The following is an 18020-nucleotide window of genomic DNA, read 5'->3' on the forward strand; positions in this document are numbered from 1 at the left end:
GCAAAAACCCACGAGAGATTGCTTACACCAAACGAGAAAGGGAAACAAGTGTCTATTACCCTCCAAATACTGTCTGACGCTTCAGTGGACTAGCTGCGTTCTGGACATGGATTACGAACGCTGTTGTGCAAAGAGACATAACCCTAGTCTCCTTGAACCTATTCTGCTGCAGCGTGCAGAATTGTGGACACAGTCCCAGCAAAGGCACGACAAAAATCCGCGAACTAGACAACGACGGAACTTTCCACCGACGTCCACAGTAAAGTTACTGCAGACACATCGCGTAGCCTATTCGTTGCGTAGCGTTATACGATCGCATAGCTGCCTTTCTGCTGGTCAGAAAGTCGAAAAAAACACACAATCAACGAGTTCCACCGAACACCTTGTGGGTTGAACATTATCTGAACGACACCACCTTTGTTTCACATGAATACCTGGGATCACCTGACGCATGACAAGTGCACGGAAACAACGGCAAATGCACTTCAGTGACGTTTTCAATCAGTAGGAACACCAATTCGTGTGCGACAGTGGTGGACCAGTTCTCGTGAATAAGCGGATGACGGCAGACTTCTTGAACACTTTATGAGCTGCGTTTTCAAAAGATCCAACCTTCAAAAAAATGTGTTGCATTCCTACTGAAACAGGTCATAAACTGTGCCGTGTGCAAGCCGGACACAGTCGCTGCCAATGAGAAACGATTTCGTTTGAAGTGACTTTCAGCTCGAATGGCTTTCTACGGGTGTGTTGTCGCTCGTCGTTCTGAAGTGATTGAAAGGGGAAAATTGTCTGTCCTCCAAAGACATTTGAATTCGATTCCAAAGACAAGCTTTCCTTCCCAAGGCAACGAAGTCTGCGATTGCACTCGCTGTGGTTTGAACTGGCTTGCGCAAGACAGTGACAGGAGGATCCTGCGGTCACACGATTAAAACCCCGAAAAGGTGGTTCTGGCGGAGCTCACTAAGCATTCCGAGTAACTCTGAAACCACTGAAACCCATGCCTCCTCGGAGTACCTGTTCATTATTCGGGTAAAATGATTCGGAGCCTGGAACGGACAACTTGTCCGCAGCAAACGGCGGGTCACCCTAAATTACCGGCATTACTTCGACTTGCAGGATGACCCCATGACTTAAAACCCCGATGTGCTGTCTAGCGTACATGTGAAAACGAACGTTTGCATACAAGCTGTACAACTATCATGATATTCACTGTGGTAGTTTCCATGACTGCACACTAAACAGGAGCAGTTCCCCCAAAATCGAATGACAAGAGGTCCTTCACGACAACGAGTGAACATCTCGCGACAATCGTTTAGTTGTCAAGATAGACCTTGCGGATGTCCTTCTGGTCGAACTGGGCCTCTGAGAAGCACGCAACAATGAAGGCAGACATTTGCAGTCCCGTACCATTTCACTATGGGGACAGATGTCCACAATAAAGTGTATGCGCGGTGTGTGCATCGAAAAAGACCATGTCAGGGAGTTCATGAAAACATAATAAAAAGTTCGGGGATGTGGACGTTTTCTAGTACTTATAGGGTGTAGCATTCTGTATACGTCCACCAAACAGAAAAAACAATTCACACCACCTGAAAGTATCCATTGGCAAAAACGATTCCCTCTCTTTGAAGCGAACCGCTTAAAGGCAGCCGCCCTTCTTGGCGCAGCAAAACTTCCAGTTACCCTACAGGCAATGAAACCGACGTCCCTCGTAGACAGAAAAACAAACCTGACATCAAGCCAGTCGTTAGTGCCCTTTAACTCCAGTTATCCACTGAAGAGCATACAGTTGTATTCGACGATACTATGCGTTTACCGTAGTATAACTAAAATTTACAGCAACTTCCACGTGTACACGAGCGACTTACTGCAGTGAGGACACTTTCGGTTTCGCGTCTTTACGTTTCTCTCCAGACACACTGCAGAAAAACAAAGAGGTGTGAAGGTAAAAAAGCCGAACGGAGAACAACGCATGAAAAGACAGAACGACAGCGAACGGAACGCTCGACCACTACAAATCCATCAGAGCAGGTGGAACCAGGGGGACTGTGTCCATCTGTTCTGGAGCAACTGACGATTCGCGCCACGGGAACTGCATGGGTGTCGCCTACGAATGATCCACTGAAACGCAGCTAACGCACGAAATAGAACGCGACTTCTTTTTGATTTGTACCGGATCCTCGCTCATTGTAGATTTTCACATACGAAACAACCTACATGCAAGCTCTTAAAACTTCTTCACGTTTTCTTAACTTAGAAGTTAACCGTCATCGGTGAAAACAACAAATGAGCATGACGAGACGACGATAAACCCAGTAGTCCGGGTGCAAACAACCTGTGTGATAACGTCTGGGGAGTACATACGAGTTGGACTGCTGCTATGAATCGTAATGGCGTTTGTTTACTGGATTCAAGGTCTATCGTGTTTGCAGAGCTTGCTTGTTGAACACATGCGAAGCATTTATCACTAAATCCCCCACCCCAAAACGACAAAGGTCTAGTTACGGCCCTTCTTCAACTCTTGATTTGCACGTGACGACTTATCAAGGATCCTTCCACTCAGTGCTCTGACTGGTGAATAGCCGGTGCTACTGCGAACTTTGACGGAGAAAACGAAACGGGGTAGGCATTGTCTAAATCCCCACCTTGGCAGAACATGTGACCGCATTTGTTGATCATGTGGTCCTTGAAACGTTCGTTGCAGACGAAGCACACGAGACGGCGCTGCGAAAGAAAACGACACAAAATTGAAACTCCCAAGTATGCTGACGCCGCAGAGAACCCTGTGCACCTCTGCCATCTGTAGATTTTTGGACCTGTCTGTTTTTTACGAGTAATTTAGAACTTAGTAGAAATTCCTACGGGTTCCCATTATTGAGAGCTGGAACGAAATTGCCAAAAAAGCAACATGAGATTTTATCAGACACAGCAGAATGAAGACCGCGCGCGACCAAAGCCGAGAACATGCGTGAAGCTCGACCGAAAAAATAGGTCAAAAACCACTACAACAGGGGACGAACGCCTCGCGTTTTTCTTTATCCACCTTCTTTCGACACCCCTGAATACCAAGCGCAGATAACATTGCACACTACTAAAGTCAGAAATCGAACTTCCGACACAACCACCGTTGCTAAAACGGAGTCGCTCAAGCCTAAGCTCCAGAGCAAACAATGGAAAAGGGTAAACCTGTCAGGTTCGCTGGACTTGCAATACAAAAGTTGCGGCCGCGGCCTCCAGGTTCAGCTGACGCAGAACTTGAAGTTTTACGAGGGAAAAAGGACACCTTAAAAAAGCTGCCTCAGAAAGTGCAATGTGGAGCGGTAATGCAGCCAGGTCCTACGCGTGTTTGCAAGCCACACACACGAGGAACCCTCTCGCTTGAATCCCATACGAAAGCAAATGAAACGATCACTCCGAACGACGCAGGCGGAGACAAGTGGATTAGGACTGAAGACGATATAAACGCGATGGCGATGATTGTAATCGCTGGAGTACAAAATGACCACCGCAAGTCAGAGGCCAAACGTGCAAAGTGAATTTAGATTTAGGGCCAGAGAAGCCTGAGGCACCTAAGACCCGCAGAGATGAACTTCAACGACTTACTCGCATCGTTTCGTTCTCATCTTTCAGAAGTTGAAGGTCTCTGATGGACAGCTCCTCCAGCGCGGCAGTATGAGCTACAGGAAAACAACAAAAGCCAAAAAATGAACATAAGTATTCCTGGGAAAACACACCACTGGAGTAACGTGTGCATGCTGCATATTGCATGGTGAGCAAAAAACACGCACTCGCATCTACACTGATTTAACAGTCTAGCCTCATACCACATGGTATTTATACAGTTCACCCCTGTATTGTTTACCTCAGACAATTGGTATTAGGCTTGATATTTCTACCAGCCGAATTGAAATCGATCCGTGGACATTTCGCTGCACTCTTGCCATGTTTGGATTCTCGTTTCTCTTTCCCCGGTTTCTTAGTCGAGACACTTTGACGCAGAAAGACTCAAACTCTATCAGCGAGCTTCAGGTGGCATCCCCGAAGTGTAACAATCTATTCAATATAAATCGTATTGGATTTCGGCAGTCCTCGTCCGTACAAAGCCGGCACGATGACGTATATCGTGTTCCTAAACCATCTACAGACATATCACATTTTAAGTAGATCTAGTCTATGTAAAGGAAACGCTCCACGATCCAGAACTGTACATTTCACATCGAACAGAAATAAACTACCTCAATCCATACACACACGAAAAATGCAAGGGACCTTTTCTCCCTAAGAATAGGTATGAAAAAAAAACATTTGCACACGCGTTTTTGCATGGACTGCGTGTCAACGTATATGCGCAAATATATATATATATATATATATATATATATATATATACCGGAGCGCCTCATAATACATTCAGATGCACCCTCGAGCTTCCTACCGCGTTTCCTGTCCTGTTTCTCTTCCTTGGCTTTTAATCTGTCGATCCTCTTCTCCAGCTCCACCTTCGCGTCTACCAACGCTCGCGCCTCATTTTCCGCTGCGTTTCTTCGAGCCAAACTTTCCTGCGCGGCAGCGTCGAGCACCTGCAAAGCAACAACAAAAAAGAGAAAAAACTGGAAAGAAAACCGAGAGGACTTCTATGCGGCAGGTACGCTCATCTGGTGGCTGCCACTGCACATCTCCCCTGTAGAAAAGACGCGCTCAAACGAGCAGTCCTGGAAGGAATCCCACATGCACTGCCGAATATATACGTATACACAGATATACACATACACATATTTATGCATATATGTATATATATATATATATATATACATATAATTGGACATTCACAGCTTTTTGCTGTAGGGAGAGTGGACCGAGACAGGGAAGGCGGAAGGGAAACAGACTCAACACAAACGAGCACGAAACACCACACGCGTTGAGCAAACAGAGAAAAACATCTTTTATACGTAACTGACACTGAACATGACTTGAATGCAACCTCTAATACGCCTCCACACACACGCACTTATTTTACCCGCATACACGTACATGCATATACATGTGCACAGATATATATATATATATATATATATTTGACATGGCGATTACCAGTATCGAGAGAGGCTCTCTTACCTTATTAGCTTCGACGACTGTGTTGAGTTTTGCGAGGGCTTCTTCTTTCTGCGGAGTAAGATCAAAGAAAGAGAAGATCCAGGATTTTTTCTGCCTCTTTAGTGGAAATGAACGAAGTCGAGTGACGGACTTCCGCATGTCCGGCGCCTCCATATGTAGGCGAGAAAACCGAGAAGGTAATCCGCATCCTGATCGTTTTTCGATTGCATTTAGGTTAATCAAATAAAGCTCACCGATAGTGATATTTCATGAGCCTGGAAGAGAACCACAGCTTGCGCACTCTTGTCTGAAGCCGTTACCCAAAATGTCCGTTGGAGAAGAAAAACGTTTCTGTCTGTTCCGCGCCATACAGGGCACCCCAGATATACTCGCACATGCACGCCAGTCGTTTCTACCGTCGTGCATGCAGTTACAGGTCCCGTGCATTTTTTGACACAGTGAAAAAACAGAGACATTTGAATATACGTGTGCATATTCATTTATTTTACACACACGTACATTTATAGCGGAGCATATATACACACTCATATAAATTTATATATATGTATACTTAATTAACACACACGGATCTACTAAAATAGGTATCTGCGACAGGTCACGAACTGTTCGAGCCTCGATTCCAATACTTGCTTCACTACCGCGAACCTGACCTCTTCCCTAAGGTGACTCAGACGGCTCCCTTTTATACCCATTGGCTTTTCCCTGTTGTGAATGGGGGAGACGAAGAGACAACCATTTCAAATGAAGAGACGTCAAACTTGCTATCAACAGACATATTCTAGTAGCTAGGATACTAAGTATGATTCCATTTATGATATACAGAAAACGAAGTTCCTTGTGATCGCTTTTCGCCTTTTCGCACTGTAGGTCAGCTCTGTCCTCCGTGGTTCACGACCCTCCGTGTAGGAAAAAGAAAGGATCTTCGCTCTCTGCAGACAATTGCCACCACAGCTGCAGGTGCATGCACCTTCTGGAGTTCATTGAGGAAAATTCATGGTTTTCTCAATGCCCAGAATTGTAGATTCGGCAGCGAAAACGAACCTCCTTGTAAAGCGTGTCTCGCGCTGTGCGCATTTGTTGGTATACGGACGTCGCCTCTTCGCGTTGTTGGTCAGCAAGTGTCTGCAAAAATGCAACATAACGTTTAAAAACAAAGAACTTTTCACGACGTCCTTAGAAACAAAGTTATCTCGTCCTCTTTGGAAGAACCATCTGATCTCGACGCTTGTGAAGGAAAAGCTCTGATTGCAACTGAGGCGAAACACTCGATCTGCGTCCATCCCCTCCAGGTCTCGGTGAGACGAAGCGCGACCACGGGTGGATGCTTCAGATTTCTTCCAGGAGTACACCTCGTTGAGGACTCGCGAGTCAAGCCTCGTAACTTATAAGAGATGATTACTCCTAGCGCGACGCAACTGGCGACACTGGCTTCGGACAGTAGACGAAAATATAAAACCCAGGGTCCGCAGAAACCGATAACGGATAGTGTCTCTCTTCCTCTACTTCTCTGGGTAGAGGGAGGAACCTGGCTACCGTGAATGGTGTACGAGCGCCTTCGAGCTGGTTAGATGCACAACCATGACTACACTCTCTAAATGAAAAAAGAGACCTTTTCCGCCTCGTTCAAGCCTCCACCTTTGCCGTCGAATAGCAGCTTCTGGCTTGACGGAACTTCCACACCCAGAACACTCAACATCTGTCAATGGCCAGTTAGCAGCAGAGCCCCAGTTTCTCGGAACCGGAATCCCCAAAAGCAACTGAAATCTGTTGATACGTTTGTTGCCTCTGTCGTTGACGCGTGCTACCACGGGCAGTGGCGAGTGTGTACCAAGTAAAAATCCGAATATGAACGCAGATGTACAGACGCGCCTTGCCGTTTGCCGTCGCTGCGGCCGGCGGAAACGATTCTAACTCACGCGAGCACAACTCCATGGCCCAGTTCAACGCTCTGCCCTTTAATTCAACTAACAAAGATGCGCCTTGATGTTCTGTACCAACACATGTAAACTCTCGATGCCTTTTTGTTTTTATACGAGTTTCGCTCTGAAGACACCAACTACTCTGTCCAGAGAAAGCTGACTTTTACCGCGAGAACTGGAAGCGCTTCCGAGCCGTGAACACGATGATCACCTTCGAGACACCGGAAACATGAATTCATTCTCTAGCTTATTGTGCTGTGTTGAAACGCCTGCGTCGTCACGCTCCAGCGTATTTTGCAGGTAAATAACCTTTGCCGACCAATGGCAGTTTCGACCGCATTTCTACCGTGGTGGGGGTTGCTGGACCGCGAACTGCGTGTCGAACGCTCAGTATCCAAAAATTGAAACTCGTCGCTTTTGGATCTAGGACCAGAAGTTGAGACTCGAGGTTTTTATGCCTGGATGGTAGTTCGTCTTCGCTTACCACACGAACATTCGCCTGTTGTAGGGCGTCTGCATAAACTCGAGAGTTCGTCGTTGTTTGCTCGTACTGCTGGCGTAGAAGAAGCAACTTCTGGTCGTGGAGACGCGACAAACGTGAGAGCATCTGCTGCTGCTGCAGGAAACTTGCATTGCGGTTTCGAAGATCTGCAAGGGCTTCGTCTCTGGAAAAAAAACAAGCAATAAGAGGTTCTCTGTAACGAGAGATTCAACATTTCCTAGGGATTATGAGAGACTAGGGAAATCTATACAGGAATTAAAAAAATCTAGAATTTGAGTTTTATGTAGCATCCCTTCAGAAAGAATCAAGTCATCTGAAAGGGAACTTGGAACGGGATTCGGTGAAACGCGGTACAGACCGAATTGGAGCCTTGGCGGCGCCGACCGGTTGAGAACAGACTGCGCGACGGAAACAAAAAAGATATTCATTGACATCATCGAAGGAGAGACGTCTTGAAGGAGACAGAGAAGAACCAAGATCGAGTATGGGATATACCGACCCCCTAGGTCAGAAGCGGAAAGCCACAGCTGGCAGGATTAGAGAAAACCTGAAGTGATAGAACAAGTGCGAGAGGCGCATTCATGAGAGGGACAACTCCCGACACGGCGGACTTATATAACAAGAGGTGATGAGATCACGCGCAGGCGTTGGTACGTTTCCGAAGATCCAGACTCCCAGTATTGTGTGTGTGTAACAGTTTTGATACTTTCCAGAATGATTTTGCCGTCGAAAGTTGAGTAGATGCACAGAACGAAAAAGCATATCGTGGCTCGATTAAACCACTAAACACACCAGTTTTAAGAGGAAAACAAAGTGGAAGAACAAGCAGCAACAAATGAAAGACAAGAGCGACAGAAAAGCGGACGGGAGGAAAGAACAGCCTCTCTCCAGGTCGAAGGACAGACAGAAACACTACGAGTGAATGGAGGCAAACACCTGCAAATGAACTACATAGTCAGTTGAGCTCCTAAAAACTGGTCTCAACCACACCACTCGCTATGGAACAAGACATTACACTTTCAAGTGAAGAATACAGGGCCGCACTGCGGGGTCGGCTTCGAAGAAAGCCGATCCCGTTCTCTCGTGGCTGACTCACTTCTCTTTGACTTGCTTCAGCAGGTGCTCGCAGAAGGTCTGCCGCTCCTCGAAGGCTTTGCTGACTTCCTCGACTTCTTCCGATACGCGCGCGTATTGCTGCGAATCGAGGACAACCAAGAACACAAAACAGATGCACTTTAAAGCGGAACGAGCTTCGGAACCACAGGAGATTTCGAAGGTTGAAGAATGACCTGCGTCGGCGCTCACGACGACCACCGAAGGGAAAGGAAAAACAAACGACGTCTCAAGTGTTCAGCTCTCGCCCCAGTGGACGCACAGTCGAAATTCCAGACGAGGAACAGCAACCTGGTGAAAGCACATAAAAGACGGAATACCACAAAAAGATAAACGAAAAACAGGCAGAAAGCAGAAAAAAGAAGCCGAAAATGGGGAAGAAGACGAGGGTGACGAAGAAGATGCTGAAGGAAACAGTGTCTTTGGAAAAGCAAAGCTGTTTCCCAGATCTCACCTCACGGAGGCCAGCAATCTCTACAACAAGTTGGTCGTAGTCCGCGAGTCGCCTCTGCAGAGCCTGCAATAAGACAAGGAACTTCAGCCGAGAAAGCGCTGAGTCACTTTTCCAGAAAAAGTGAAGCTTGCAGAATTTAACCGCAACTCGACATGCGTGAGGATTGAAAGAGGAAGGAACCAGAAGGTGAACAGAGGTGTCGGAGCGGGCTTGTCGAGAGACAAACAGGAGTCGAGCGACGTTGTGAGCTTTTAAAAAATCCTTTACCGAATTCGTTCCCTTTTAAAATTTCGGAGTAAGTAGAAAAGCTTTAGTTACGGATAATGTGCGATTTTCAAAATACGTCAACTCTCTGAAAGACTTGTGCGAATGCCATTCTTTCGCCTCGACGGCGAGTCCATAACCGGGATGTTCCCCAAGCCAGTGGAGCCACCGTCCCAAGTCGAATTTTTTGAGTTTCCGTCTCTCCCTTCTCCAGGTTTCCAGTCTCGCTTAAAACCTGCCGGCATGTGACATCGAAAAAGACCTGGAAGGCTGCGGGGACTTTCGCAGAAGCAGAGTCATGAGAGGCGATTTCGACGCCGCATGCACTGCGCGTTATTCACGGTTAACAACTGACAAACAGTCTCTTTTCACAGTGCTCCAGATCATCGGTGGCGCATCGACGGTGTTGGATACTTCATCTGTACCCTCTCAGTTCCCTGAGAAACGCTGGATTCTTTATTCTGTGGCAGTATCGGAGCTGACGAAAAACGCTCACGTCTTTCTCGAGTTTCATTTTGGCCATCTGCACCTCGACGGTCTCTGCATCGCCCTCGAGTCCAGGCAATTCCAGTGCATCCAGAGAAAGAAGGGAACCTCCGTGTAGCGAATCTCTGGGGACATCGCGCGGAGAAGAAGAAGGCGACGCTGCAGAGGTGCCTGCGACACCGGAGACACAGTTTTGTGTGGGGTCGTTTGCAGGCTCCACTTTTTCTGCCGTCGGCGACGGCGTTGAGGAACTGCTGATCTCATGAGCAGACGCCGCGTTCGCTGTGGAGACACCCTCCTGCTTCTGCCGCTCTTCCGCCTGCAGTCGGAGCTTCAGGCGACAAATCAGTTCATCCTAAAGGAGCGACAGAGATGAAAGACATGGACACAGAGAGACAGTGTGTGCAGGAAACAGACACTGAAGGAAGTATTATCGTCCGTTTCTACAGCGATACATGCACTTTTTGTGTGGACTGCAAGAGACCACAGCGTGGAGGGTGTTGTCGCTCCGCTTGGAGTCGCCTCAAAATGCTCTTCAGCCTATTGCTCACTTGCATGCACCAGCACCCTCAAAGGCACACTTATCGGAGCAACTGCATGCACTGAGGCACCGGACATCCCCGGCATGACCTACTGACCCCACGGTACACACAAGGCTTGCATGCACCGTTGGACCAACGCGCAGAGTTCGACGTACGAACGCGCAGGCTGGTGTCTGGGTACAGACTCCTGAGCTCGTCAAATGCCCATTCTATAGCTCACTAAGAAACCAGATTTCACACACGACCGTCGTACACGCGTCTCAATGGGATGCTCACGCATTTTTTGGATATTGGCTTTTTGTCAACATGCACCAGACCTTCAGACAGACCTCAACCCACAGCTCCACCCCGTAGAACAACTCGAAATAGTTGTTCTGAATCCGATGGTGATCGAGATCCGAACTCCGGATCTTGCAAGTCGCCTTAAAAACGACACCAGACAATCTCGCAAGGTTCGGATTCCACCCCCTGGGGTATAGAGCCTACCAGATAGTACGGTTTCGAAACTTCCATGAACGTAAAACAGTGCATCGAGTGTAGGTTCACATCCATACATGGAAGAGATTTGTTGCATTCAGTTACAGCTAGACGGAGCGCGAGAGTCTTCAACTCGCCTCACTCACCTTCTGTCGAATCGCCTCTATGAGCGTTTGCCTTTCCTTCCGCATGCGTTCGTTTCTCACTGCAGACAAAAGTTGTTGTCGGGCATGCCAGAAATGAGGGAAGCAGACAAGAAGAATCAACTCGAAAGAGAGTTTCAACCAGAGGCTTTTCTGTCACATTGACACCTTGCCGTCGTGACGCTCGTTCCCTCTCTACCGTGATGCATGCCTATGTGCAGTGGAACCGAAACTGTTGTTTTTTTACCTCGGAATGCCAACGTTGCTCTTTGACACCACGGACTGTTCACAAGAGCATTTGCGTCCATGCATTTCAGTTGTCCGCTTACAGAGCATTTGAGTGCCTGCGTTCTTCAGTTGTTCGTGTTGCATCTTCAGTTTGCTGAGCTGGACGCAGCGCTGCGCAAAAACAGTCTCCTGCTCTTCTTGAGACAGCTTCCTGTGGAGCAGTTCTTGCCGCAGTCGCTCCCCCTGTGAAAATACATGCACAGGAGAGTTAGACAGCAAACGCCCCGTCGATCTCTTCTGCCTTTCTCGCCCTGTTCATCCTCCACCGTCCCTCTCTTGAACCTTTATCTCTTCAGCTTTTCTCCCCTGCTTTACCCTGTAGCCGCCCTCCTCTCTGTTTTTCCCTGCCTCTGCCTTTCCTTCTTTTTTCCAATCCGTGTCGCGCTCTGCTTTCTCCGTTTCTCACGTCGATGTCTGCGTCTCACTCGCCTTCTCTTTAAGTGCTTCCAGTACTATGAAAAGCGACGAATGAGGAGAAAACTGTGGTACGAAAAGTGCATTTTTCTGAGATGTAATTTGCCTCGCAGGCTTCCTCGTCTCCGTTCACGCCCTGCCCGGGTTTCTCAGTTGCGCAGGCAGGTGGCGTCTGCTTCTTGGATTTTGCCCTTCCTTCTTTCTGGGAGGTCTGGCGAGCACATTGTTGCTGCGTTGTCTGACATCTTTGAACTTCTCGTACCTCGAAGAGCGCCTTCTCACGGTCGACGCATGCACTCTGCAACTCGTCTGTCAGCGTCTTCATCTTCTCCAGCAGTTTCTCTGTTTGCTCTTTCGTCTCGGTCTGCACAGAAAGCAAAACACGACAAACAGAGCCTAGGAGCCGCGAGAGAATCCGCGCGACCCAGACAGCAAAGACAGGAGAAACGCAGTGGATAAACCTGGGGAAATCCACATACGAAGGAAAAAAGAAAAGTTTGTTTCTTGCTCTCTCTACGCCACTTCACTCTTCGTAGCTTTCCTGTCTTCCGTGACTTGTCTCGGCTTCTGATTCCACTCCGAGCTCTCGCCACAGCATGCAAGTGCTGCAGTTTAGGAATTCCTATCTCCGCGAAAGCGATGAAGCAAGTCTGTTCTTCGTGCGTCGCTCTGTCTTTCCACGGAGTTCCCTCGGCGAGATCTGTGAATCATCACGCGCGCTTTTCTTTCGCTTCCCCGTCGCGGTCGACTTCCCCGCTTCGGCATTCTTTCCTCGCTCACCAGAAGCTTCTCGAACTCCTCGTCTTTCTGCTTCTGTTCATGAAGCAGCTCCCGCCGCAGTTCATCGACTTCGGCTGTCCGAACAACCTGCGTCAAGGGCGACACAAGAGACATCGGAAAAGCAGTCTTGTCTTCAGTGCATCATCCGCGGCGCGAGCGCACCAGCAGGGGACGAGAACTGCATCTTCTTCCGAATAGACTTCACGGAAGGGAGTCGAAGGACAAGATACAGACGACCGAGTTCGGTCCGCGAAGCCATCTGGTCGACACAGCAGGGGAGGAACGAAGAGGAGCAACAGAGCCTTTACCGTAGCGTGTGTCTCCACTTCTGCGTTGCGCACAACCAGACCTGATCTTCAAAGAGGAGAGCAGAACGAAAGAATGAACCAAGAGCAGCAGGCCTTTTCCGAAACAAGGGAAGCGTTCGCATGCATTATCCCCGAACTGGTCGGGGTGTCCTCGGTTCGCGCGCAACGCACAAACATGCCAAAGCAAAAACATACGACGACCGCGGTGGCGCCGGATTCAAAAGAACTCTACGAGGAACATCTGCCCTGCCTGTCGGCCCTTGCAAAATCCTTTGCGTTTGCTCCGTCCTCAACTAACCTCCCGCCCGCCTGCTGTCCCCATTGGAGATCTCTCGGTTTCTCTGTTTCGAATCGCTTCTTCTGCCCAGCGGATCCCTGCCCTCTTGTGTCGCGTTCGAGTCGATCTTGCGCGCTCCCGTACGCCCGCTTCTTTGCCGTTGTCACCAACGCTTCATGTGAAGGAAAAAGACAAGAACACAAAAGATATATGCAAGAAGAGGCTGTCAACTCGGGTGGGGTGGAAAGAAAAGCGATTCCGCCTACCACGGCTTCCTCGAGTTTAGCCGCTTGCTGCTGAAGTTCGACGTAGGGTGAACTCTGGAGGATGAGTTCATGGTTGAGAGTTCTGAGAATCTTCACCTCCGCAGTGAGTTTCTCCGCCTTCGCTCTCTCTTCCTGGAGTCGCGCGATTTCCTTTTCTCGCTCGCGGAGTTTCCTCTGCAAAGACTCCAGGTGCTCAAGAATCTCCTCTGGCGCCGTGGTCGGCGGCAAGAAGTCGAAGGACCCCTCTCCAGACCCGACGCGCCCGGCAGCACTGTCTCCTCCGGTGTCTCCTTTCTCAGGCGCATGTTCACCCGGAGACAGCTGCGAGCCGGCGTCGGCCCGCGCGGCTTCAGGTCCGTTTGGAGCCCCAACCTGCGGACCCGCGGCTCCAGGCTGCGCGCCCGAAGGCCCCCCGTCGGCGCCCGAAGCGGTCTCCGCGGAGACAGTTGTCTCCGCGCGGGTGCCGGGAGTCTCTTCGACGGCCTCATCTCGCAGACCTGCGGCCCTCAGCAGCGACGCCGCGCTCTCTGGCGATGCCCCCGACAAAACACGAAACCGGTACTTGAGCAGAGCCTGTTGCTTCTGCAGTCGATCTGTCTCCACCTTCAGCGCAAGTGTCTCCTTCTTTTGAACGCGTAAGTCTCGCTCGAGGACCCGCGCCCGGCGCCGGTGTCGCCGCGCCGCCTCCCGGAGCTTGTGTAGCGCGCCGCGCATGCGGTCAAAAAACCCTTTCTCAGACATAGCAGACGCGACTCCATTAGAGGACTCCATTTCCGTCTTTTCTGGCTTTTCTGCTTGTTCTGATTCCGGCCTCGCTCTGGATTCCACCGCCGCGACGAAATCCCGGAGAAGCCCCATAGTCCACTCGCGCTGCCTGCGGAGTTCCTCGTCGAGGCGTTTCTTCTCTTCTTCGGGCAATGATGAACCTTTCGAGTTCGAAGAAGATTCGTCCTCGGAATCCTCGCTGTCACTTGACAAAGGCGCCTCGAAGGACAGAGCCGGGGATACGGCCCCGTCGGGCGCATCGCATGCAGCCGCCTCTTCCCCCGCTTCTTCACGAGCTTCGCTCTTCACCGAGGTCTTCGTTACGAAGATGCTCGGAGCCAGCAAGGCAGACTCTGAGGTGAGCACGCGAGCACAGAAAACAGCTCTGTGTTGGTGGATAACGGTGTTGGAGCGCAGGCATCCCAGAAACCTCTCTCTTTGAAAACGCAAACTACACGAAATTTAGTGACTCATGATGATGGCCAAACCGCTGAATCAGACCAGGGCGTACCCTAACAGAACCGCCACAGAAAGACACCTCCGCGACATCTCCATGTGTCTCCACCGACTCACTTGTTCTCCGCACACACATCATATATATCTTTATATTTATGTATTTATATATATATATATATATGAATAGGTAAATACCTACAGAGGCATGGATATACACACACATGCACTAATGGATGTACATATATATATATATATATGGCTGCGTCGTTGTGTATTGACAGGCGGTGTACGCTTGTGAGGAATGGAACGTCAAGGCACCGGATCACGTCGGCCGCGGCCCTGACTCGACTTTTTTGAGTTGCAGCTCTTCACAGAGATATGCATCGACGCACGACGCGGAGACCGTCTGCCCAGCTGTGAGAACCAACTTCCTTCACTTGCTGTGCAGCGGACGGAGCGCGTACCTGGGGCCTCGACGAGTGTCTTCACGAGACTGGCGTCGACCTGGGAAGCAAGGCGCGCCTTGAGGAGAAGGACATCACTCTGCAGCTCGCCCCATGCAGTCAAAACGGCCTCCCGCCGCTGAGTTGCCACAGCGACCTCGCGACGTTGCTCTTCGAATTGCCTCTGCAGGCATGCAACTTCGCGTCTGTACTGGTGGAGAGAAGATCGCTGCTGGTGAATCAGTTGACGCAGAAGAGCCTCCGACTGAGGGAAAACAAACGCACACCGCATCGACTCGCGCTTCCTGGCTCGAAAAAAAGGAGAAACGCAGAGCAAAGACGTCGTCTCGCTGCAGGTCCCCATTCACGGCCAAAGCCATGACCTCTGAAAAGTGTATTGCTGCGACGAATCCGTTACAAGTGAACCGTGGAATTACGATGTTCAGACAGAAATGTTGAAGGAGGCGTTGCTCTACTTCTTCAGACTCGTCCTACTCTCCCATCAAAACACTGGCAAGCCTCGCAGGAGAGGACAGGAACGACGGACAACAACGGACAGCAACCACGAAGCGCTTTGGGGGTCTGCATGCGCGTCTGTATATCTCTCTGCTTCGCGTCTCAGCACTGAGGAGCCGTTCGCTCCCCATCTTAATACGACAGGTCGTTTTCACTCGTAATTCGTAGACGTGAGAACGGCAAAAGGAGAGCGTCTGTTGCACATCACTGGTGAACAGAAACCTTCAAGATCTCGACGAGGACATGCATTTCAGTACAGTACGACCCAAAAGGCTCTTAACGGGAAGAAGGAAGACTGACCTCAAGAGGCAATTTCTCCTGCCCCTCTTGGTCCTCCTCTTCTCCTCCGGGAGCGTCCTCTTCGGTGCCTCCGACCAGGCGCCTGCGTCGCTTGGGGGCTCCTGCCCAGGAACTCATAGTGGCGACGAATTTTTCAAGATTTACTGTTGCTTCCTTTCCTCGCGAGGCCTCGCCACAGGCTGGTCGCCTTTCTCAACGGAACGCGCGAGAAGCTGGGTCTGGACAGAGGGAGAACGAAAAACCAATTCGCACGGTGTCTAGGAGGCAAACCTGATGGTAGGCGGTTGAGAGAAACCAGAGATCTGTAGAGCATGCGAAACGCGCCTGACGAAGGAACGAGCAAAGGCAGTGGGGAGAAAGACGAGTGCCTGAAACGAAAAAGGATTATCGAGAAACGAGCGAGCAAAGAAAGTGGAGAGAGAGAGAGCGACAGTGGAGAGATCCGGTCAGACAGAGCATCCGGGAGGTGAGAACGCCAAGAACATCGACAACGCGAAAAGACGAGTCGATGGGCAGCGAAGAAAGTTTTCGACTGGACAGGTTTCGTCGCGCATTCCGGAGACAGAGAAAGGGGTTAGGTAACCAAGGCCTCGAAGAGAAACGGGGGACTGTTCCCAGTCTAGACAAATCGCGTTCTGCACCTTTTTGTGAAGAAAGGAATGTAAACAAAGTAGGTTGTTTTGCAGAACAGGAAATTCCGATCTGCAGCCACTGGTACGTGACCGTCGACGGCGCTGCTAGAGATTGACGAGCTCACGACAGACGAGCGACGGACCTCCCTTTTTCTCGGTAGAAAGGCAAGATCCCCTGGGGAACAAACGGAGAGAAGTTAGGCTTCTAGAGGAGATCCAGGAAGAGCTGCGACAAGACTCTGAACGGTAGAAGGGCACATAGCGGCCTGCGCTACGCATTCTCGGCGGAGTTACCGAGGAACGGGCGTCGAGGACCCCAAGGAACGACTGAGAGTTCTGTCTTCAGCTTAGAGGGAAGCAAAGAACGCAGATCGGGAGAAAGACAAGGAACGCCGAAAGAAGGGAGTGCGACTGAACGGTCGTTTGGGCTTCGTTCGCAGACGAATTTCCCCATGCGACAGAGAGAAAAACGCGTAGAGACAAACAGCCCTGCTTTGCTCGGCGACACCCGGCGAAGAGCTCTTCTCAGCACGAAGCCGAAATCGGAGGAAACCAAGACTAAAATGCAACGAGTTTCGATCGGAGACAACGAAGAGGAGAGTTTGGAGACATTCAGGGCGCGAGGGCTTCCTTTGCATGCATTTCGCAATGTCTCTTAGGAGAAGCTCGAGGGCGACGTGGAGAAAAGATTGAATGAAAACGAGGAGCGTACGAGCTCACGAGCTTAAAGTGCGAAAAAATGACATGCGTGTCAATTTTAATTTCTCTTTTTCACTTTCACTCCCGACACAAGGCGACGCCGTCTACCCAGGGGGCGCTCCGTTCCTCTGCGACGAAGTATCCCTGCGTTTTTCCAGAGTCCTCTCCGAAGGCGGCGGGTATGAACAAACCCGCGAAAAAAAACACCCGGGGGCTGTGAGTTTTTTTTTGATAACTGGAGGAGATTCTCATCGTACGGCACTCAAAGGGGACGCCCGTAGTTTTTTGCCGGTACAAACCCCAGAAAATGCCCCTAAAGTAATCCCGAGCTGCTGTTGAGCCTGTCAAGCATGCAACTGCTTGCTGTTGCTTCCTGCGGCTGCTGAACTTCACCACACTTCGTTGTCATTTGCGTTTGGTTTTTGAGGGTACCGAAGATTAAGGAGCTGGAACGGACGAAGTCAGTTTCGCTGGAAGCCTGAGCGCACAAAACGCGACAAAAGTACCTGGATTAGGCCGGATAAGCTGGAACATTTTCCCCCTTTGAAAGGGCAGGACATCGGTTTATTTCTACCCCTGAAGAGAGCCTTTGATTTCGTTAGGCACCTGAATACAAAGGTTCAGAGGAGATCCGTGAATTCCAAAGATATGACGAGTCCATCTTGGCTGGTAGAGACTTGTCTGGCTTAAACTTGCCGGTCATCCTATGCACGCCTGGTACGAAAAAGCCGAGGTGCAGAAGCCCGAACGTCATAGGCTCTTGAAGTCCAACTCTTTTACTGTCACGGATCGAATTTATCTTTGGCCACATGCCTTCTTTACTTCGGTGAACGAACAGCAGGAATTCCGCGTCTGTATTCT

At 49.9% G+C, this 18020-nt stretch overlaps 1 protein-coding gene across 1 annotated transcript; it reads right to left on the minus strand.

The window, feature by feature from the left end:
* Positions 1-764: 764 nt before the first annotated feature.
* TGME49_217220 (zinc finger, C3HC4 type (RING finger) domain-containing protein) lies at positions 765-17797 on the minus strand. Its single transcript, XM_002370979.2, has 18 exons — positions 15829-17797; positions 15034-15277; positions 13349-14466; positions 12498-12584; positions 11980-12081; positions 11345-11486; positions 11019-11077; positions 9864-10208; positions 9104-9166; positions 8633-8730; positions 7519-7699; positions 6157-6237; positions 5116-5163; positions 4436-4580; positions 3604-3677; positions 2646-2724; positions 1869-1919; positions 765-1362 (listed from the first exon to the last, which is right to left on the minus strand). The coding sequence occupies exons 1-18, from the start codon at positions 15943-15945 to the stop codon at positions 1313-1315; spliced, it is 3084 nt and encodes a 1027-aa protein (XP_002371020.1). The 5' UTR covers positions 15946-17797; the 3' UTR covers positions 765-1312.
* Positions 17798-18020: the final 223 nt, after the last annotated feature.

The sequence above is a fragment of the Toxoplasma gondii genome, chromosome XI, assembly GCF_000006565.2.
Source record: "Toxoplasma gondii ME49 chromosome XI, whole genome shotgun sequence".
Classification (NCBI taxonomy): domain Eukaryota; phylum Apicomplexa; class Conoidasida; order Eucoccidiorida; family Sarcocystidae; genus Toxoplasma; species Toxoplasma gondii.

Coding starts and splice junctions, on each gene's coding strand:
- TGME49_217220 (XM_002370979.2), bottom strand. CDS start 15,945: ATGAGTTCCTGGGCAGGAGCCCCCAAGCGACGCAGGCGCCTGGTCGGA. Junction 12,082..12,497: donor AGGAGTTCGAGAAGCTTCTG/GTGAGCGAGGAA, acceptor CTTTCTGTGCAG/ACCGAGACGAAAGAGCAAAC. Junction 1,363..1,868: donor CCGAAAGTGTCCTCACTGCA/GTAAGTCGCTCG, acceptor CGTGCTTCTCAG/AGGCCCAGTTCGACCAGAAG.